General features: G+C 34.4%; 3 protein-coding genes across 3 annotated transcripts; 1 reads left to right on the top strand and 2 right to left on the bottom strand.

Annotated features, from left to right (window-relative positions):
- Positions 1–3,638: 3,638 nt before the first annotated feature.
- LOC121240316 (purple acid phosphatase 5-like) lies at positions 3,639–7,582 on the bottom strand. The gene is made up of 8 exons (XM_041137721.1): positions 7,353–7,582; positions 6,604–6,813; positions 6,300–6,411; positions 5,675–5,901; positions 5,248–5,386; positions 4,933–5,153; positions 4,725–4,846; positions 3,639–4,493 (listed from the first exon to the last, which is right to left on the bottom strand). Exons 1-8 carry the CDS (start codon positions 7,515–7,517, stop codon positions 4,304–4,306), a joined length of 1,386 nt encoding a protein of 461 aa, XP_040993655.1. The 5' UTR covers positions 7,518–7,582; the 3' UTR covers positions 3,639–4,303.
- Positions 7,583–10,478: 2,896 nt separating this feature from the next.
- On the top strand, positions 10,479–14,849 carry LOC121241280. Its single transcript, XM_041138982.1, has 4 exons — positions 10,479–11,272; positions 12,535–12,698; positions 12,799–13,883; positions 14,027–14,849. Exons 1-4 carry the CDS (start codon positions 10,645–10,647, stop codon positions 14,031–14,033), a joined length of 1,884 nt encoding a protein of 627 aa, XP_040994916.1. The 5' UTR covers positions 10,479–10,644; the 3' UTR covers positions 14,034–14,849.
- Positions 14,690–17,557, bottom strand: LOC121240896 (L10-interacting MYB domain-containing protein-like). The gene is made up of 3 exons (XM_041138418.1): positions 17,264–17,557; positions 15,982–16,433; positions 14,690–14,864 (listed from the first exon to the last, which is right to left on the bottom strand). The coding sequence occupies exons 1-3, from the start codon at positions 17,555–17,557 to the stop codon at positions 14,690–14,692; spliced, it is 921 nt and encodes a 306-aa protein (XP_040994352.1).
- Positions 17,558–23,052: the final 5,495 nt, after the last annotated feature.

Here is a 23,052-nt window from a genome sequence, read left to right as displayed (position 1 = left end):
TATTTCTGTATCCAAACGAGATCTATAGTGTGTACCCCCTCCTTGCTGTCCACCTCAAGTTTTTTGTAGGCCGATCATCAATCTGAATCTTAGACACAATTTATGTGTCTACCCCCCCTCCTTGCTGACTCTCAAGTCGGCATCAATTTCAGCATCATTATCAAAGAGCTTGCTACAGCTTGATCGTTGCCTATGATAATGCCCAACACATCAAACTTTTCAATGAACTTTGCTCAGAAGAGCCTGGCATCAGGGTGTGCCTGCAGGTAAAATATGATCACAAAACAAACAAAATTAAAAACAATTCAGTATCACTCTGATCAAGTGCATAATCATGCGTCAGAGTGCATGAATATACCTTGATATAGTGATTCCATACAGAATTATCAGCTTTTGGGTCTCATCCCACCTAAATCCTTTATCAGCAAGGAGCTCCTTTAAACTCCCAAACTGCTTCTTCCATGTTTTTAGCCCTTTAAGTGCTGCTCTGTATGCTGCAGGTTTCAAAGTGCTGTCTATCCTGTTTCCTTTTTTCACTTGCTCAACAAGTATATATCTCGGTTAGACAGCGGTCCATCTCACTTGTCCATGCCATGTGTTTTACCTTCTCATCAGCATTGCAAACGTGAGACTGGTACTCCTTACAATATATTCTTGATTCCTGCAAATTTTTTTCATCACGTTCTGTTTATTACATGTAAACGATGAACAATGCTAGGCAAACTGCATAAGTGCATTACATTAATTGTGGTGGAACATTACTAAACATCTTAAGGCTCAAATATCAATACTTCACTCCAGGGGCATATCCCATTCTAGCCAATGAAGAGAGTCTGTGCATTGCTTTCCTTTTTTTCCCTATCCATTTGACAGTCTGCTTTAAGGGAGAAAAACTGCTGTTGCTTATCCACATGCAACTATATAAAAGAATTTTTTTTTGCCTGGCAGTAAGACAATCTCAAATATTTCCTCAATTTCTAGTCTGTAAAATCTCTTGCTAAATAAACAAGACATAACTCTAAAATTTAAGCAACAATGCACTTGAGATAAAAATAAAGAAAAGAATTGATTTTAAAAAAAAAAAAAAAAACCATGAGACAATAGGCAAGAAATTATGCCTCTACAGGGGCAGTGGTGTTTTCATCCTTGCAGTAAGAAGTCAAAGGCTATAAAATAATTTTTTTTATTGACATTGGGTGTTCAGGATCAGTGTCCCGACTAATTCTGAAGGTGTATAGGCCCTCCCCTCGGCAAGAAGGTTTCTGCAAGTGCATCTAAGATAATTCAAGAGAAAAATCTCTCAATCCGATGGCCCCTAAAGATTATTTGCATTCAAGGGGATTTAAACTTTAGACTTGGGGGAGCATACCCACAAACCCAAGTCCTTTACCACTTAGCCAATCCCTATGGTTAAAGGCTATAAAATAAATTGAGGCTTTGAGGGCAACATTGTTTTGGTCGATCAGGAAACAGGAGCATCATGTGCACGTCAGTTGCATAAACTTCCATGTTTTTAACTACGAAACAGATATATAGAGGTGCAAGGGGTGTGTAAGTACAATAAACTAAACCACAATAGAGGTTGCTGGTTTAAGGGCTAACCACGGGATATGGCTGCCATCACCTCCAATGTCTTATGGTGTGTGTCCATATTTATAGATACAACTAAAGATGCTAAAAAAGGAGGAATATTTCCTTGAAATCCTAAGAAGGACGTGGGATTCTCAAAGCAAAAGGAAAGATGAAAATGAAATTCTCCCCACGACTGGGACTACTTCACTGAGACTTATTAGATAATTGAGTAACCCCGCCCTTACACTCCTTAGCTCTTATCATAAATGATCCAGATACAATCTTTACAGTGAACATATCAAGATTTTTTTTTTATTATTCTTATTATTTTCCTATAGTTTCACGGGAACCAAACGGAATTTGACAGTAGGCATGAAAGTAATGGGTTTTTCCAATTAACCAGCTTATCTTAAACACCAACGAATCGATTTTAGGGTAGAAATGAAATGCGGAGATTTCAGAAAAAGAAAAAGGAAATCACTGAGGTACCTGCGATGGAGAAAGCAGGCCGAAGAGAGCTCTGGGGGAATTGCGGATACGTCTTCGTTCCCAAACATGTTCAAGCGTTCATCAATGATATTTGTTATGCAATAGGCATTCAGACGTTCTTGTCAAACATGTTTGGACCACCATTGTCCGAACATGCAAAACTCATTGCTCTCATGAATTCTCAAACACATTTTATCTAGCGAACGTGTATACATCCGAGCTGATAACTGGATAAGAATATGAGAATCCTAGAATATGCGATTAAATTAACTTTCGGAATCACTGATTCCTTACCTTCTTGTATCATGTGATGCATGTCCATTGATACTTTATTAGAGCAAATAATGTACATTCAAATAATGGATTAATAGATGAGATGAGAAATCTGTGAATAATAATAAGATAGTTTGTGAATAGTAATTGAATGATTTGAATTAAGATATTTTTGAAGTTTTGAAAAAGGAGAGAGAAAAAGTTAAATAAAAATATTATAAATTTATAATATTGTTATAATATTATTTTTATTTTGAGATTTGAAAATTTTAAATTATTTTTTATGTTTTGTTTCATAGTTTAAAAAAATTGTAATGATTAGATAAAAAATTAAAAATTAAAAATTGAAAAATATTTGTGTTTCAATAATATTTAAATGTTGAGATGAGATGGGTTAACGAGACCATTTGTAAAACCAAACGGGATGTAAAAGTTATTTTTTAACTAGGTGGATGAGAGACATTTTTTTTTTTTTTTTATTTCTCAATTTCATTCACATATCTATTATCATAGAAAGTTTGAGCTCCCATAATCAAAGTCCGATGTCAATTAGATGCTTGAAAACTTGATTGAACTTCACATTCTTCTCATGTGAGTTGATATGAAGAAGATTGATGAACAGATGAACATTCATTATGTAAAACAAACCTATAATTAGATTACCTTCTAAAATATTGAAAACAAATTTAGTAATAAAGAGAAAATACCTTTTGGACTGGAGATTTTGCAAACCCGATCATCTGCATCTTCCCTCTGAAACCATTAATTACACATAAAGAAATATCCAGCTCGGTTTACAAACACCTCATATATATAGCTTCTTCTTCAGTTTCTGGCAATAGCATCAGTTTTTGTGAGAGACTCTCATCCCAAGCCTGGCAGGTTAAAAATCCACCGGAGAACTCTTCCATATTGTATACTTGGTTAGTAATTAGTCTACTATATGAATAGCTTTATGGATTGATAAATAAGCCACATATTTCACCATTTCGAAGAGAAGCCTCATTTCATTGTGTCACTGTGCCACGAGCTCCTGATCTATTCAGGCAGTGTCAGTTCGACTCAATAACCTGGTTACTTGATTATAGGTGCTATCTTATTTAACATTTTCAAGAACACCATGTTCCCTGATGACAATGTTATTCTAGTCAGGAGCCTACTGATTGTCCCTTAGCTTGAAGCCTGGTTTAGCTTGGTTGAAGTATACTAGACTTCATCAAAGTCATACTACACAAGTGTTTGATGATATTCTTTTCATGCGCGCGCACTATCAAACCAGAGTTTTTAGTAACTTGGCATATAGATTGCTTTTAGAAATCTTTGAGGTGATAAATGCCATATTATTGTTAAACATCAACCACAAATACTTTTCAAAGTGCAGAGCAAGATAGACTGACAAATCCTGTCAATTGTAAAGTAGACAAGCTGCAATATCTGTTTATTAAGGGGAATAAAGTTGGTAAGATCTCATTTTTCTTTGTTCTGAAAACAAAGATGGAGAAAGTTCTGGCTATGCCACTATCTATCAACCATTACTTCCTAACTCTAGCAGTTAATTTGATGATACGAGGAGCAGTTAAAAGTATATGCCCTACAGTGCATCCGACTTTCTGCCAAACTTTGAAATAGGTGGTGGTACTTCAGCATTAGCTGATTGTTGAAAAGGAAAAGTTTTTGTGGGCTCTCAAGAGATGAATGAAGCAGAAATATTGGAGGAAGCCTTGGGCTCTCAAGAGATGAATGAATGGATTGGGGAAACCTGATCATGATTTGACTTCCAAAGACAGAGCTGCTGGCTACCAAATTATCTGACATTAGTTCAAATTATTTGCATTATAAATACTACTACCCAGAAAAACTTAACTTGACAATGATTAAAACCGAGACAATCTAAACAAACATGAAAAACCAAGCTGCACCAAATTGGCAGTCTAAATGAAAAATGGACTAGGACTTTAGTGCCTCCTAATTAATGACTAAGCTCTTCAACTGGATAATAGTGCCTGTTGTATAGCCAAAGAGAATCAGCAGCAACAGCATTACTATCTTGGTTGCGGTGCCAAGTATAGTGGGCATGGGTCCTATTCTTTATAGCCAGAATTGCGTGCCCAAAGCTTGCTTCCCGGAATGCAGAATAACTTGGTTGTGGGTCAGTAAAACTGCATGCAGAAAACAATTGGGAGATATAAATAAAAGAGTAAGGGATCAGTAGCATGTTACAAGAAAATCGCTTATTTGTAACCATCTATTTCCTACAAAAATGACTATTTCCTGCTATTAGTAATCTGTTTTTATTGCAAATAGTCATTATCGTCGCAAATAATCCATCACAAATGCTTATTTTTCTTGTAGCGCAGATCGATACAGATAATTATCCAATTTTACTATACCTGTCAGCAATGCCTTCAACATTACCGCCATCTCCAATTGTTATGTATATTGGTGCAGATTGGTCCTTTATTGGCGTGCTGAGTCCATCTGTTATATTGTACCTCACATTCGATATTCGCTCCTGCAATAATTAATACATTAGAAAAATATATAATGATTTTATTAGGGGATTTATTCATGACCATTTGACAAATCAAGGAGGCTTACTGAACGCTCATAGGCATGAACATGACCAGCAAAAACAATGTCAACTTTGCTTTCAACAAACCAGGATTCAAAAGTCACTCTCATGCTTTCTCCTTCCATATAATGGTAGTTGTTGCTGTTATACCATGGTGAGTGAAGAAGAACTATAAGCCAAGGAGTTTCAGCTCGATTAACTTTGGTGAGCTCCTTTTGGAGCCAAGTGTATTGAGGAGTGTATTTACCTGTACAAAAACAGAAAGTAGTAAATATCATGATGACACCGGGCCACTTTACTTGCTTCTACGTACAGAATATTATACTATTCTCTATTCATACCATATGCTGAGTAAGAAGAGAGGACAATGATGTGTGCAGATGCACGCTTGATGGAATACCAAAGTGGGGATGTACTCTGCGATGATCTGTAGGGCACGTGGTATCTGTTCATATAGGGCTTGAAAGGAACATATTCTTTCTGAAATTACATAAATAAAAACACGTTAATGTAAAGGATTCAGAAAATACTGTTCAAAAACCAAAGAATATTCTCACTTTGAACATCAACCATGCACCAAAGCTACGTATAAAGTACGAGGATATATATCTAGTATGAAAGTTCTTTTGAACTAGATACAGGTTATTAGTACTGATCAAGATCTTGCTCTCAAGTTTTACACTTTCAATGATTGCCTCACTCTATATACACGAAAAGGCAAGGGAAAATAAAATGAGGTTCTTAATTCCTAAAGGTAGAAAGTCTTACAATTTGTGGAGCATAATCAAGTTCATGATTGCCAGCAGTCCAAATCCATGGCTGATACGCAGCACTCTTCTCAATAAAGCGGCCCCATGTGTCCCATCTCTCATTGTCATGGTTTGGGTGATCATCTGCATAAGAAAGATCACCTACAAACAACATAGTCTGCGCAGTCGGGTTGGCAATATAATGCTCAAGCGTCTCATTAGAATTACTTGTCTGTCCCAAATCACCTGCAAATTAGGCAGATTGTTTTATTATATTATAGATACACTCATTTCTTTTTGTAAAAGACCTAATAGAAAGAGTGAGGTAATTTTTTATAAAGATTAGGATGAATTTGTTCCTAAACCACGTGGAACTTCTCAACACGCCCCTCACATGTGGCTGGTATTTCTGGTATCATCATTGTGGATAAGTTGCAGGAGCCTATCATCAATCATAGGTTAACCTGTTCAATATCATATAGAGACATCTATTTCTCTCCATAAAAGGTTTAATACGAGAAAGGAGATAATTCCTTATAAACATCATAAGTCACGTGGACTTCTCAACATATATATGGCTACTGCTTGAGTGCTAAAAAAACCAAACAAAACAACAACAAAACAAAACAATTCTTACTACTGACCAATAATGCCAAATGTGTATGGAACATCTGGCCCCACTTTGGGAGGAGTTCTGAAGTGGAACTGACGGGCACACTCGCCAATCCCGATCTCATAAAAGTATTTGGTGTCATACTGAGCATATATACCAAAAGAGGAAAAAAAAAAAAATCATGTCAGGTATGGCCTAAAATGAGATTAATATATATCAATTGCATATCTGCAGATAGCTAGGGGTATGAACATTTTATTGTATATAGATCATAGATACATAATCTCAAAGATGAACTGTCTAGAAATTAATTAAAAAACCAATGACTAATTAACCTCTAATCCTTTAATGGTGGCATGATGAATGTAACCAGAAGTATATGTATAGTATTTGTAAGAGGTGATTTTGGCCGGAGCAGTAAGCTTATAATTCATGAGGTTGCCCTCTGCTGCCCAATAGGTCACAAAATTCGGATGCCACATTAACGGTGTAACCCATGAAATAATCACACCCTGTCCTCCACTATCTCCTTGGGTTATATGAACCTGCACATATAGCAAATTTCAGAGTTTTAGAAATTTGATATATATATATATATATATATATATTATACTAACACAGATCATAGCTTTGGTGACAGATGAAACGAAAAAAAAAAAAAAAAAACCAACACAATCTTTTGTGTGATGAAAAACACCTACTGACACAAGAAACATGTCACCAAATAGATGTTGTGTCCGTTTACTATTCAATCGTCATAAAATCTTTTTTTTTTGTCAGTTTGTGACCTAAAGTTCAATTGAAGTGCCAAACGTGATCAACTTTTGGTGACCTTTGATTTTCGTCACAAGATGTACGTTCGAATATACCAACAAATGTTCCCATGTTACTGAACTTCAAACGTATAAATCTATATTCGAACGTAATGACTGAATGTTGGAACGTAAAGATAGTATAACGTTTGAACATGGATTTAATAATGTTTGAACGTCAATAGTTAACATGCACGCATGCACGCACTTAGGTGTTAATAAAAGATATTGAGATTAATGCAACAAGTATATGGTAAATTAAGGTTTAATACCTGCTCTGGTGCATTGAATCCTGGAGGAGGAGGAAATGCTTCTTTCGGCAAGTCAGGAGATGCCTCAGCTTTCCGAACATAACTACTGGTTACACCAGCATGACAGAAACCAACAATACTCAGAAGAACCAAGACTACTGTTAACAAGCACGATGCAGTACCCATATTTATGAAGTTCTGCACGTTGAGAAGAGAAGAGAAGAAAAGAAAAGAGAAGGCAACTTTCTGTGGGGAATGAATGTACGTTATGTTGTGTTTAAATAAAGGATAGAGTGGCTGAGATCTCATCCTGAAACATCTTAATTTGAGAAAAATCCTAAAGGCAGTTGGGAGTTCGAATTACATTTTATTACTTATCCATTTACAATTAAATATAAATAAAATATAAAAATTCTACTAAATTTTGAATACATGTAGATCACTTTTTCTTTTTGTTTAGAGAAGTGCAACATACACATAAAGATTATACTGCAAAGATCTTCGTATATCTTGAGATCGAAGAAAATCAAAGCAAATCTCAAGATATGGAGTTATAATATTCATATAATCAAGATGGATTTTTGTATATCTTCAAAACCATCTTGCATGGTAGGCGCGCGCCTATTATTAAATTACACGTGAGTTTGTGAGATGCCTAATATTATTCTTTTTAAACTTCTTGTATTCCTAAAAATTGTATTTAAAGATTAATATATATATATATATATATATATATATATATATATATATATACATGATGATCTTCTCTCAACGGTAATATTTTAAAAATTAATCTCTTGATCATAACGTTATAATATTATTTGAAAATCCGTCTCTCCGCAACAGTAATATTGTTGTTATTGTTATTGTTGTTGTTTTTGTTTTTTGAGCAAAGCTGTTTAATTAGATAGAGTAGTGGTACTGCATGGATTTATTATCTAATTGAAGTTGAGAGCTTCTTGAGTTTGATCAAGTACTATTCAATCAAATGGAGGTTTCCCATCTCTTGCTAATTAACAAATACAAAAAAAAAAAAAAAAAAAAAATCTATATAATAAATGAGTATTTTTGTTGATTATTTTGTATTAAATCCACTTTTAATACGTACATAAATTATCTGTAATTTTATACTTTAGATTCAAAACTATCGAAACTAACACGTGCATTAATTATAGTACGTAGTAGTACTCTGAATTATGGTTAGCTATAAGGTACCTATATAACACAAAGGTCGGACGATCAAGATTATATTTTTATTTTTTGGAGCAAGAGTTTCTAATTATGACATGTGGGAGTACGCATGCAGGTACGATTTCAAAATTCAGGAATATAAATTAATATAAGATATATCAGCTTTGATTATTTGAGACTTTGTTGGTATTTTACTTTGTGGCGTATAAAACACCAAGGAGATCAAATGCATATCTTTATTAATTAATAATTTCTTTATGCACTTCAAGCCCTAGAATTCAGGAATTTGGCTGTATGAATGTCAAATGAAGAGGAATTGATCTTTTGCTGAGTAATCATATTAAATTAAATATTTGAGAATTATTACATTTATAAATTTATAAATTAACGCGATTTGATTTGAGCTATATTTATAATAATAAATTTTTTACTATTTAATATATTAAATGATGTTGGGATTTAAATAATAATAAAAAACATCGAATATATATAAATAAGTTTAATGCATATTTATCTTTTCAGCAAAGTCAACTAACCACTCTCAAGAATCATAACCATTTTGTCTAATTACGACGTGAAGCCTACAAAATAAATACACTTCATCAATTGAGAGAGTTGTATATATACCTTTGGCTGTCTATCTTGTAACCTTGTTTGATAATTTTCTTGCAATAAAAATGCATTATAATGCCCTTTAATTGGCTAACATGGAGAAAAAGGGAGGCTTTATGGGAACTATTTCCACCATAAGGTAAAGTAAATTGAATTTTTTATTTTTTATTTTTATTTTTTATACTGTGGATGACATAGAAGGTTTAGCTGTTTTGAGAGGTTTGCAGACGATTTTACAATTGGGCTATTCTAGTTTAATATTAACAAAAATGTAACTTTGACGCCTTATTTTGACTCCTCATTTATTTTAATTTTTTTTTAAATTTTTTTCTTTATTTAATAATTAAGGAAGTGACTATTAGTGTATTAATATTTTTTTTATATTTTTTAAAATATTTTAAAATGATTAAAAAATATGAAAAAAAATTGAAAAAAAATAAAAACCTAATTTTGGCCTAGCGGTAACTTGCAGTGGGCTACTCTGAGCTATAGGGTAGCACTGCTCTAATATTAATCAGGGATTCTTTGCTAGTTATTGAAGTGATAGAGTCCTATAATCTAATTTTACTACTTAGGGGTCTTTGATAATGGAAATTTCATCTCCTACAATGTTTTCAGGATAATGAGGTTATTGGTGTGAGAAGGCATGGTAATGAAGCAACATATTTATTAGCTCAACATGAAAAAAGGATTGAACATATGACACAATGGTGGCACTCCTATCCTGATTTTATTTCAAATAGGGTGATTGTAGATGCTGATTTCTAATTGGTTCTTTGTATTGTACTAAGTGCTTGATAGTGTTTGCTGCAAGTTGTTTTCAGTTTCTTGAACTGTGAATGAGATCAAAAGGTTATATATATTAAAAAAGATACAATAGAAGAGTTCGTCGAAGATAGCCTCGAATATGAATAATTTTAAAAAAAATTCTATTTATAAGTTATCGTGGATGACATATTTAATAAAGTGCTTATACCATATAATTTGATTTGAAAAAAAAATTTTAAAATATAAATCTTACAATTCAAATTTTGTTATTTAAGTTAAGGAAATTGTATGCTTAATAATATAATAATTTATAATTGTATTTTACAATTTGATTTGGATGATCCTTAAATTATAAGATTGAAATTGCAGGACAGGACATGATTTGATAAGATTCGTTAAATCTATTTTATAATAAAAATAATTTTAAAATATGATATATAATATTAAATTACGTCGATTTATAAATTTAATTTTGTATAATTCAGTATTTTTCTTTCATCCGTTGGGTTTTCTTGCTATTTTACTTTTTAATTTTATTAATCTAATTTCCTCATTTAAAAGGAAAAAAATTTAGATCGGACCGACCTCGTCTGATAAAAATTGGGGATCGGCTCTCTCATGGACGCTCCGTGTGACCGAGTCCCTGATCTCGTACAGCTTCCCCAGTCTGAACTCAACTCAACTCTTCTTCTCCATTGAAGCTTTCAGTAGAACTCTCGGAGCCTCTCAAACCCTAGCAAAAATGGTGGGTCCGAAAAGACACTTCCTTCCTCTTCTTTTTCTCTCCCTCTCCGCTTTCTTCTTCCTCTTCTTATGCCACTCCTACTTCTCCTCCCCTAACTTTAACACTAATTTCATCCATTCCCTTCAAAAATCTAATCTCATCGCTAATCCTCGTTTTCCTAATTCCCCGAATTTCACTTTCATTATCAAAGTCCTCGCCTTCAACCGCCTGGACTCGCTCTCCCGGTGCCTCCGGTCACTCGCCGCCGCCGACTACCTCTCCGACCGCGTCCATCTCCATATTTACATTGATCATTTCGCCCCCGGAAACAACGACTCCCTTCAATTGGACAACAAATTGGACGGTTCGCATCGGATTCTGGGCTTCGTGGATGCGTTCGAGTGGAGGTTCGGGGAAAAGCTCGTGCATTATCGGACCGAGAACGTGGGCTTGCAGGCGCAGTGGTTGGAGGCGTGGTGGCCGAGCTCCGACGACGAGTTCGCTTTCGTGGTCGAAGATGATTTGGAGGTCTCGCCGCTCTACTACAAGTTTCTTAGGAGTTTGTTATTGAATTTCTATTATAATGCTTCAAATTTTAGTCCGTCCGTCTACGGGGCTTCACTGCAGAGACCAAGGTTCGTCCCAGGTACCATTTTGTTTACTAGACTAGAGTTCTAGTAACCTATCATTTGAGGAGTCTACTTTGGAGACTGAGATCTATATATCGATTTTTGAAAACCAATTGTAATTACCGAAAGTTAAATGAAAGAGGACAATGTTTTAGTGTTTTATAGATTTATATACATAGTTTAATAGGTGAATATTAATATTTAGTTTTCCTCAGGAAAAAAGAAATGATTTTGTAAAGAGACTGACTTTGGAGTTCACTATCGAGAAAAAATTAATGTTCCTGATACCATACTAAGATTACTGAAAAATCCGTACAATGGAAAATATTGTAGAATGTGTATCTGAAAAGTTGTTAATAGATACTATATTCTAAGATTTCCAATTTAGGATTAAGAACCATAAAGTTTTACAATCCCAATTAATAGCCGTTATTGTTAATGCTTAGTAGGAGAGCAGATTCACTGGGTCATAAGCAGTTCTTCTGCTAGCTGGAGTAACCCTTCCTACCTCCAGGAACTTATACTTGGGGAGGTTTACCTAACTCGACGAACTCTCCTATTTTTGATTTTATCCTATGAACTTATTTAGCCTAACGAGGTTTTTCCTAGGTGTTAGGACTTCCTCATGCCATCTTTATCTTTGTGCCAAACGTCATTTTGTGTATTTATATTAATATACATACATACATATATATATATATGTAGATGTGTGTGTAATATTTTTTTTACAAATTACGAGTTACCTGAGACATTATACTGAAATATTAGGCCCGCGATTTGCAGTGAGATAATAGAGAGAACTCAACGAAATTAGTGAAGAATCTTTTGCCTGTTGAAGCAGTTTTTTATACTAAATTATAGAGCCAAACTTTTCTGTCTCTCTCTTCAATGGAAGTTCTGAGTTTTCAATGTTTGGTTTTGGTTTCATGGTGTGTGCCATTCATGACCTGGTTGATTGGCCATATGTTACGTTTTATTTTTCTTTCTGCAATCGAAGACTATTATATCAATGTCCTTCCATAGTTGTAAGCCCTAGTTAGGTACTTTTCATGTATACATCCTATGTACTTGGGCTATGCCTCCTTTTCTTATGATAAAAAATCTTGATTACCTATAAAAAAAATCAACGTCCTTCCTTCCCCCTCCCCCCTCTGCCCCTCTTTCTATGCTTGTACGGTATTATTCTGACAATGGCCCTTCTTACATTTCTTGTACTTGCAGTTTATTAAATTAGATCCTTATATGATTTTCCTTCAGTTCTATCGTTTGCTGATTACAGGTAAACATGGAAACAAAATACAACTGGATAGCGAAACACGACTTTTTTTCTACCAGATAGTTGGCACTTGGGGTCAGCTTCTCTTTCCAAAACCTTGGAAAGAATTCAGGTTGTGGTATGACAAACACAAGGCCAAGGGAATTAAGCCATTTCTCGATGGGATGGTAATTAGATTTAAATTTCATTCATATTTTCTTGATTTCTGGCTTTCTTGGTAATGTCTTATGGTGCTACATATTATCTCAATTAAATCTGAAATCACAGGTGACAACTGGGTGGTACAAGAAGATGGGAGAGAGAATATGGACTCCTTGGTTCATTAAATTTATTCATTCTCGTGGTTATTTTAATATCTACACCAATTTTTTACGTGAGAGAGCGCTCAGTGTCTCTCACAGAGATGCTGGTGTTAACTATGGGAAAACAGCTGGGCCTGATTCTCAATTGTTGGATGAAACCTCCCTTGTTTTCAGTCTGTTTGAAATGCCGCCTTTGAGTAATCTGAAATGGTACGATTTCTGTTTCAGAGAAGTACACCCTGGAAGAGTTATAGGGAGCGTTGATGAACTTGGCTCTATTCTTTATGCTGTGCAGAAACAGGAAACCATTATTTTTGTAAGCCTCTTTGGAGTATCAGAGTCGGTCACCAGGAACATGCTATGTCACTTTGAGAGGCTAAATATTTGGAACTACATACTAATGGGCCCTGAATCTGACTTGCTGCTTGATCTCTCAAGAAGGGGGCATCTGGTGATTAATGCAGACAAGTTTTTTAATAATATTAAGGCGTACAAATCGATTCCATCTCGATACTCCAATGTGGAACTGATCAAGGAGATTTTAGTGAAGGCATATGTAATCAAGAGTTGTTTGGGGTTTAGGTATAATTCTTGGATGGTGGATGCAAACATGCTTTTTGTTCGTAGTGACCTATTTCTCGAGACCATTGATCCCACCTATGATTTCTATGTTGGGAAGAGCTTTAAACTTTTTTATGTTCGAGGTTCATCTTCTGCTGAGAAATTCTGGGTTGATGATTTATTGTCCAAGATCACAGCAATGGTGGACGACTCGAGGAAAGTGGCGTTGCCTGGAGATGGAATTCATTTTGTGTATATGGCAGCAAAGTTAATGGAACAGAAGGGTGTGAGGATTAAGAGGGTTGACGAGACAAGCTTCAGCGTTAAGATTGGTGTGGATAGTGTTAATCAATCTTCTTTTGGGGATGGGAAGAAGATGCTTTTTTGGTCTACTGAGATAGGTCCAAATTTAATTCAGATGCAGCTTCAAGAGTTGGGGATGTGGATTCTCGACAGTGACTCATCGTGCATGGCTGTTGTTTGTCACAGGTTATAGCATTTGTTATAGATTTAATTTGTACTTCGGCATCAAATGAGTGGTGGATAAGTGAAAAATAATGGACAAAATCCAAATATTTGTCTGGTCAATTCGATACACTCACTGCTGCTGTCTTTCTTGTTGTTTCTACCAGGTCTTGACCCACCCGCATGTAATCCGGACGTGACTCGGGAAAGCACAGTTACTTTACACCACCAAGCAGTCTTCTCCCATCTGTGAAGCATACTCTATGTCAACAACACTTTTATTGGGCAGCTTGGTGCATGGGATGTTCTTGCCTTCCATGTAGGGTCTGAATTGTGGTGTTCGAAGTGCAAAATAATGGTGGGAACAAAGTCTTTGATCAGTCAAATTAGATGGATTTAGCAGGTAACATTGAGAATGAACAAAATTATAATATTGAAGAACTTGAATCAAAAGATGACGAGGATACTGATGAAGAAGAGAGAACCTTCCACCTGGAAATGAAGTAATCTTTGCACCTCGCTCCAATTTTTATACGATCTTATAGTTACCTAGTTCGGTTCAGTTCGAAAGGTCCAAGTGGTAGTACATTTGGGGTTCTTTCTGGGATGGATTATCTATTTGAATACCTTCACCAGCTTGTGTCCGAGCGGAAAGGTTAAAAAGCCTTTTGCATTTCCTTTGCATAATATGTTTGAGAGGATTTTTTAAAGATTCTTTAATCATTTTACGTACATAAATGATCTGTATGGGGTGAAAATGAAGGCAGCCTAGCCCTTGTCTGCTGAGAAGTGAGAAGAACCTTGCACGCCATCACTGGCATCATCCTGGCTCATTTCTTCATTAGCAAACATCGGTCGCCCTCTTTATCATCCAAAGCAGGACTGACATCAAGTTTGCACGTTTTTAAATGTCCATCTGATGGCTCATTGCCTACGATCATTCGCAACTCATCGTAATTCTCAATAGACCTGGCTCTTAATTGCTTTGCATCTGGGCCGGTGTCTCTGAAATGAATTCACTTAACTAAGCAATGCAAAACAGAAAAAAAAAAAAAAAAAATGTACAAGGTGTATGGAAGTAACTTCGGAGAATTATCTGCTAATAGTGTACTCAGCATTTCAAAATTCATGGTTAGGATTCACTTTTCTTAATTTTATCTTCGAAAAAGAGAAAGGAAAAAGGAAAACGAAAGGTGAAAAAGAGATGAGTTGAGATAGTATGTGAATGGTAGAATAAATGTTATTAGAATATTATTTTTTAATATTATTATTATTTTAGAATTTGAAAAAGTTAAATTCTTCATTATATATCATGTGAAAATTTGAGAAAGTTATAATAATGAGATAGATGAGTTAAGATGAATTGAGTTTAATTTTCAATCCAAACCGGAGCTTAACGTAAGAACTGCAAAATAAGCTCATGCATGCAGCAATAAATGAAGAGATGCATTTCCAGAGGAGCATTTACATCCGAAGGATCTTATCATTGGTACCCTGTAAACTAGAAGTTTCAGATCAAACTACAATGGACCAGAACATAAATAGTTGACAAATTGTGTGCAAAACACGGAAGGAAAATAAAAATGTACCTTGATGTGTTCATTCCAATCAGAGTCGCTGGCGAAAACCATCTTAGATCTCTCATCCCACTCAAACCTACTATGAGAAAGGAGTTCCTTCACATGTCCGTACTGTTTCTTCCATGTCTTCAATCGGTTTCTTATGTTTTCGCCTGTCAACTGTCAAGTCCAACCCAAACTTCTGATTTAGAACTGTAAAGACAGGTCTTATAAGCTGCAGACTTAAAATTTTTCTCAAGCTTATTTCCCAGCATCACTTGCTTGACCAGTAACTGTGTTATGCATCGATCCATCTCATCCGTCCAAGATACGTACTTTTCTTTTTTTCTTGGCTATATTTAGCGAGCTTTCAGATGGATTGTTGCAGCAAAAGATAACAACTCCTCATAGTTTTTTATAGCTTGTCCTTGAATAAGCCTAGCATCAGGGTTTATCTGTCCAAAAAATAGGTAAGGCCCCCATAAGCATCATGATAAAAAAGATTTCCATGGAACTTTCTATATGAGATTCTTCTACAACAAATCTGTCAAGTGCATTATTACCTTGATATATTCATTCCATGCAATATATCATTTACAATCACTATCCTTCGTCCCTCATTCCACTCAAGACCGTTCTGGTCCAAGAGTTCTTGCAAAATATCATACTGTTTCTTCCATGTTTTGAGACGATTCTTAACGTGGTCCTTCGTCAAATCAAGGTGAAAATTTTCCTTTATAGCCAAAACAGCTACTTCAAATGCAGCTGGTTTGAATTTTTTATCTAATTTATTCTTGTTTCCAATTTTCATTTGCTCCACAAGTACTTTGGCAAGGCAGCTGTCCATTTCATTTGTCCAGCTCATGTGCCTACCTTGATCTTTTGCCATAACACCACATTGAATAGAAGAGACATCAACAGCCGCCGCGGGCTCATTATAATCGCCAAAGATGATGTACAATTGATCGTAGTTCTGAATATGTCTATTGCGGAAAATCCTGGCATCAGGGTGAGTCTGTAGAGTTAACAGAAGACTTAGCAAGATGATAAGGTCATACTCATGCACTACCAAAACAGCAGGGAAAGGACCAAATTTGAATACAACATAATACATACTTGCACTTCATTTCAGGATGGTCATTGCGAATCCTAGTTAAATTTACCTATCAAGAGAGTTATCACTTTAGTGTAGTAGAAATTATAAGATTCAAACTTGAATTTCAACAACTTAAATTTTTTATATTTTCCTGTTGCTCCTGTATGCTAGACTATTAGTTAAGTTGCCTAAATGGATTTTTCATCATGGTCTGACTCGTTTGGTGCCTTCCCATTTTCTAAAATGTAATCCTAGTAGCATGATGGTGACTTTATTCCACAGGCATTCATAAACATATGACCTCATATGAGTGTAGGAGGGTCAACTCTGTTCATTCTAAAACAATTTGGGGGTAGAAGTTGTAGAATGTGATGAAAACCTTAATTTTCTTTCTTCTCTCCATGGCTTCACCACCTCCATCTCTTGCAACCTTCCAAAAGCAATTATTTGCAAGACCATTTTTCTTAATTCAAATGAACTATATTGCAAAGAAACGTGAGTCTTCTCTTCAATATGACTGAAATGATGAACAATGTGTGTGCTTAAACCTATCTACCTTTCACATGAATGAGGATTCTTGACAAAAAATGCATGTTTCCCCCTTTGGCCATAATTCTTCATATAATATTAGCTTTCCATTCTTCAAACACAACTAAAAAAAATTCAGTATTACTCTGATCAAGTGCATAATTATGCATTAGAGTGCATGAAGTATTTCAATCAGTATGCATCAGAGTGCATGAATATACCTTGATATAGTCATTCCATACAGAATTATCTGCAATAACCATCTTTTGTGTTTCATCCCACCTAAATCCTTTATGAGGAAGGAGCTCCTTTAGAATCCCAAACTGCTTCTTCCATGTTTTTAGCCGATTTTGAATGTGTCCTTTTGTCAGATCAAGCCCAAAATTTTCATTTAGGGCTGTAAGTGCTGCTCTGTATGCTGCAGCTTTAAAAGTGCCATCTATCCTGTTTCCTTTTTTCACTTGCTCAACAAGTATGTCACTAAGACAGCGGTCCATCTCACTTGTCCATGCCATGGATTTTACCTTCTCATTTGCATTGCAACTGCGAGTCTGGTGTCCCTTACATGATGCATTGTTGCTTCCTGAGAATTTTCATCAGGTTCTGTTTATTACAGTAAACGATGAACAATGCTAGCATAGTGCATAAGTGCATTAAATTAATTCTGATGGAACATTGCTCAACATCTTGAGGCTCAACTGTCAATACTTCACTCCAGGGGCATATCCATTCCAGCCAATGAAGTCAGTCTATGCATTGCTTTCCTTTTTGTCCCTATCCATTTGACAGTCTGCTTTAAGGGAGAGTGGTTGCTTATCCACAAGTTTATAAATCCCAGTGTCATATCAAAGCAAAAGGAAAGATGAAATGAAATTCTTCCCACGACTGGATTACTACTAAACCTGACGATGAACAGATAACGTTCAGCCATGATTAATACAGCACCCACGGTTCCTTTAACTTGATTCATCACTTCACTGAATGGTAATGCTAATACATAATGTACTACTCAGGTACATGATGTTTTACTCTTTTTAAGGCGCAAGCTTAACAGCTTGGTTTGGTTGCAGCATTCAGTTGAGATTAACTCAGTTCAATCTAATTTTTCATAAATACTATCAAACTCATCTTAACATTTGAATTCATTTTAGATGGACTCTACATAATTCACTCCATCTACTCAACTCACTACTATTCATAAAGAATTCAGTTCAGCTTAACGTCCCAATAACCGAAAGCTGCATCCTTTTGTACAAGGTCCTTCCCTGATACTCCTTAAATAATTGAGTAAGCCCGCGCGCCCTTACACTCCTATCATAAACGATCGAAATAAAATTTTATCGTTCACGTTTCTTCCTCGTAATCGTGCAAAAGTTTGTATGGCAGGTGTCATTACGCAATCTTTACAGTAAACAATCAAGATTTTTTTATTATTCTTTTCCTTCAGTTTCACGGGAACCAAACGGAATTTGACAATAGGCATGCAAGTAATGGGTTTCCAACCTTATCTTAAACAACAACGAATCGATTTAATTAGGGTAGAAATGAAATGCGGAGATTTCAGAGAAAGACTCATCTTTAAAGCCGACAGCTCAACAAAAATATTAGTACCAAACTCCCAAAAATGAAGAAAAAACAGCAATAAAATTTCCACCGGAAGATAGTAAAACTTCCTGGCCCACAACCCGCATGGCTAGGATTTTCTTTAAAGCTCCATCAATATTCATCGAGCACTAATAATGATTTATTTATTTTTATCTTTATCTTCGTATTTATATAATATATTTTTATATTTATCTATATTGACTTATGTATATCTAAATATTTACATAATTATGAATAGTATTTCAAGTTTGAAGAAGCACTATTGATTCTCCAAACATTATTTTTAATGTTTTTTTTCTCTCCTACCCATTAAAATCAACTTTATAGAATTTGTATTAAGATGATTTTAATATATGAAATTTGTATTAAATTAATAATACAAAGTATTTTTTAGTACATATTAATATTTATTGATAAAATTGGTCATTTTGATATATAAAATTGGTAATATTTAGATATATAGAATTTGTATTTTTGCGCACATGATGCTAATTATAAAATATATAAAAAATAATATTTAAAAAAAAAATTAATTTTATTATTATTTGGTTCAAAGATGTATAATCTAATATGTGAATTTTTCTTAATATGTAAAAGTAATATTTAAAATAATATATGTACGAACTATTGATATGACCAAGAAAGGATCTTTGGGACCTAACATACATAATAAAATAAAAAAAAATAAATGATATCTAAACTTACAATTTTATATGCATATAAATATATGTACTAACTATAGAAATTGTGACGATTTTAAAACTCGAAATTCAAATTAAATAAAGAATTGATAAAATGGGACAGGTAGTCCATGCATATATATGTATAATATTTATGCGTAAAATGTAAACACTACTATATCAAAATAAAGAATAATTTCATTTTGCATCCTCATATTTTTCATCTTATCATATTGCATGCTAATTTATCTAATCTCCAAATTTGCAATCTCAACCATCAGAATCTTCTAAATTATTACTTAGTACCTATGGGAGTCATTAAATTTAATAGAATCTTAGATTTACAACTTAATTTTCTAAATTTCCTTGTGGTAAAAATTAGTAATTAGTTTAATTTAGAATAAAATAAAAAAGAAAATCTATTTTAATTAATACAGTTACAAACACTACCCCAAACAAAAAACATAGAAAAACTTGGCATGAGAAAGGTTACTTGGAAACGAAGACGTATCCGCAGGTCCGCAATTCCCCCAGAACTCCCTTCCAGCTTTCTCGATCGCAGGTACCTTAGGATATCCTGAATGAGAGATGATAATTTTATAAATAGTAACAAAGTGGTTTGTAAATAATAATGAAATAATTTAAGTTAAGTATTTTTTGAGTTTTGAAAAATGAAAAAGAAAAAGTTGAATAAAAAAGATTATAAAATTAAAATATTTTTAGAATATAATTTTTATTTTGAAATTTAAAAAAGTTGAATTGAATTTTATTTTTTTGCTTGAAAGTGTGGAAAAATTGTAATGATTAATTTGAAAAAATTGCAATGAGTAGTTTGAAAGTAATTGTTTTTAAGTGATGCTTGTGAATGAGATGAGATGAGATGAGATGATATGATATGAGAATTTTGAGATGAAATTTTTTTCCAAACAAGTCATTTAGTTGGTTTGGAAAATGAAATGACATGAAAATTTTGTAAATAGTAGTAAGATAGTTTGTGAAGAGTAGTTATAATTATTTTTTATTTAAAAGTTTGAAAAAGTTGTAATGATTAGTTTAAAAATTTTGTATTTGAATTATGTTTAAGAATAAGATGTGATAAGATTAAATGAGAATTTCTTCCATCCTTGAGCTTCCTAAGCATATGATTGGTATTTTCTTTATGGATCGTTCAAGTATTCCTTCATTTCGTCATTAACATTAATTAGTATTTTTAAATCTTGGTTTGATGGTATTTAGTTTAGATTAGGTTTTATTAAATTTTAGGAGCATGTTTTTGGGAATTTTTTTTGATCATGTAACCGCCCCTTTCTTATCTTTGTATAAGGTATTCTTTTGTTATAAATGAGGGTCTATCAGTAAAATTGAGTTACCATCCTCTTTTTAAATTTTATTTTACAAAGAATAGTCTTAAAAAATGAAAAATCAATTATGGAAGGGCTTAATTCTTCAAACCTTGTGGATTTTTGAACATTGACTGTAGACCCAAGCTGACTTACCTTTATTATTTGACTCGAGACTTCCTCCCTCACTTCTCAAAAGAAGACCAGACTTCACCTTTAACCCATTTTAAGGGCAAGAGTACTTCTACCGTCTACGAAAGGTTGAGTGGGAAAAAGACGCGCGCGCGCGCGGGTCATGTCATATCGTTCGACTCTTCAACCTCATCTTCCAAATTAAAACAGCCTTTGCCAACCCTTTAGTACCGGTCGGGCGTGACCCCGACTCGACTAATTGCTTCAAGCATTTTGGAACGTCGTTTGTTCGGGGTATTCCACTCATATCTCTTGTCCACGTCTTTATTGAATGCAATTTGATTATTAAAAAATAAAATAAAATATGAGATGGTAATGGAGATTGATCATAAAATACTGTCATGTGAAAAGTCTTGAAAGGGGGAGTCCATATTTCGATCATTCTAGGAATTTGATTCTCCCCTTGAATATTTCTTCTCGTATGATCATTCGTCTTCTTAATATATATATATATATATATGTATGTACGTATATATTGCGATAGATCAATACCAACATCAGGATTATACCTTGAGGTTTTTCCCAACTCTATGGAGATTCCCACCTTGCGTTCACTGTTCTACTGTATTTCTTTTTGCATCTATGTTGGTGCTTCTTCTGTCCTGTGCTTTGGCTCGTCCACCTATGCCAATATAGGTGGGAATGAGACTGACCGGATAGCATTGCTTAAATTCAAGGCCAAAATAACGTATGATCCTTTCATGGTTTTGAGGTCATGGAATGAAACCATCCATTTTTGCGAGTGGTATGGTGTTACATGCGGTCGTCGGCACCAGAGGGTCACAGAATTGCGCATGGCATCTCTGGAACTTGCAGGCCCTATATCGCCTTTCATCGGAAACTTGAGCTTCCTAAGGATTCTACAACTCAAAAGCAATAGTCTCAAAGCAACCATCCCCCAAGAAATAGGCCGTTTGCATAACCTATGAACGTGAATCCATTTCCAATATGTTTTCTTTAAGTTTGATATTGTCCATTCCTTTGGATGTCATGTTTCAGCTAATCGAAGCATGTGCAGTGGGCCGGAAATCGTCATCCACTCCATCTGGTATGAATTTCTCTCTTTCTTTATATCTCTCTATGGATTGTACCTAAGATGTTATGCCCAGGTGTGGCTTATTTTGTGAATGTGTTGATTTTCTTTGTATTGGAAGAATTATGGTTTTGGATGCTTAATTCCTATTACTTTGATGTATAAGTTCACAGTTTAATTTGAAGACGTAGACGTTACAGCATAACACAAGTCACCAACATTGTGCCCTTTCAAGACTTTTGCAAAATAAAGTCTATTTTTTTTTTCAAGTTTAATGGGTATTATAAGACAATGGCCTGATTTGAATGCCCCACATGTATTCTGTCTATTGCATTGTGGGATAATGATTTAATTTTACTGGCATTAGATTTGATTGTACCATCTGTTCTTTGCTCTGCTGCAAGGCAGTGCATTGAAAAACAGTTCTTTTGTTATTTTCTTTTCTTTTCTCTTATTATTATTTTTTTTAAATTTTGATGCAGAGAAAGCAGGATGAAGCAACAGTGGATGCTACCCTCTGCAAAAACAACAACATCAAAGCTTTTTGCCCTGGTCAGTGTTCCCATTAAAGGGACAAAATTTTGTGCTAGTTTTTGTGAATTTTCAATCTAAACTTGTTACCTAGAGGGCATGGATAAACTCTATCGTGGAATTATATTAGCAAATACAGAAAGGGAAGCCAAATTTGACAATTTTCAAAATACACACTGCTACTAACTGCTTACCTTTTAGACAGCTTATGTATCAAAATAGTAGTATTTATTGTTGTTGTTTCCTCACATATGGTTACTGAAGTGGATATGTAATTTGTTGCTAACTTGCTTATGTTTTGTGTATATTACTCTACTCTCTGTTCACCTTTTGATCTAGATTTTGGTGGATATGTAAAATCACTTGTGCATGGATTATAGGTAAATGAGATTTTTTATTAGTTATTAATCTTTTTCCATGTATACATTATGCTATCAAGTGTTTTATGCTTCTTGAGTTTAGATGAACATTTCATGTACATGCTTCTTGCCTTCCCCGTTTCAGGAACCCGATATAAAGATTTCTGCATGGATGTTGGACTTGATAATACATGCTTCCAGGTTTTGTACTTTGATGTGCCTTGAGAAGTCTAAAGTTGCACATTTAGAATATAATGTAATTGATTTATA

Source organism: Juglans microcarpa x Juglans regia, chromosome 7S, assembly GCF_004785595.1.
Source record: "Juglans microcarpa x Juglans regia isolate MS1-56 chromosome 7S, Jm3101_v1.0, whole genome shotgun sequence".
Lineage (NCBI taxonomy): Eukaryota > Viridiplantae > Streptophyta > Magnoliopsida > Fagales > Juglandaceae > Juglans > Juglans microcarpa x Juglans regia.
The sequence above is the reverse complement of the archived record's forward strand: the minus strand, read 5'-3'. Positions and strand labels throughout refer to the sequence as shown.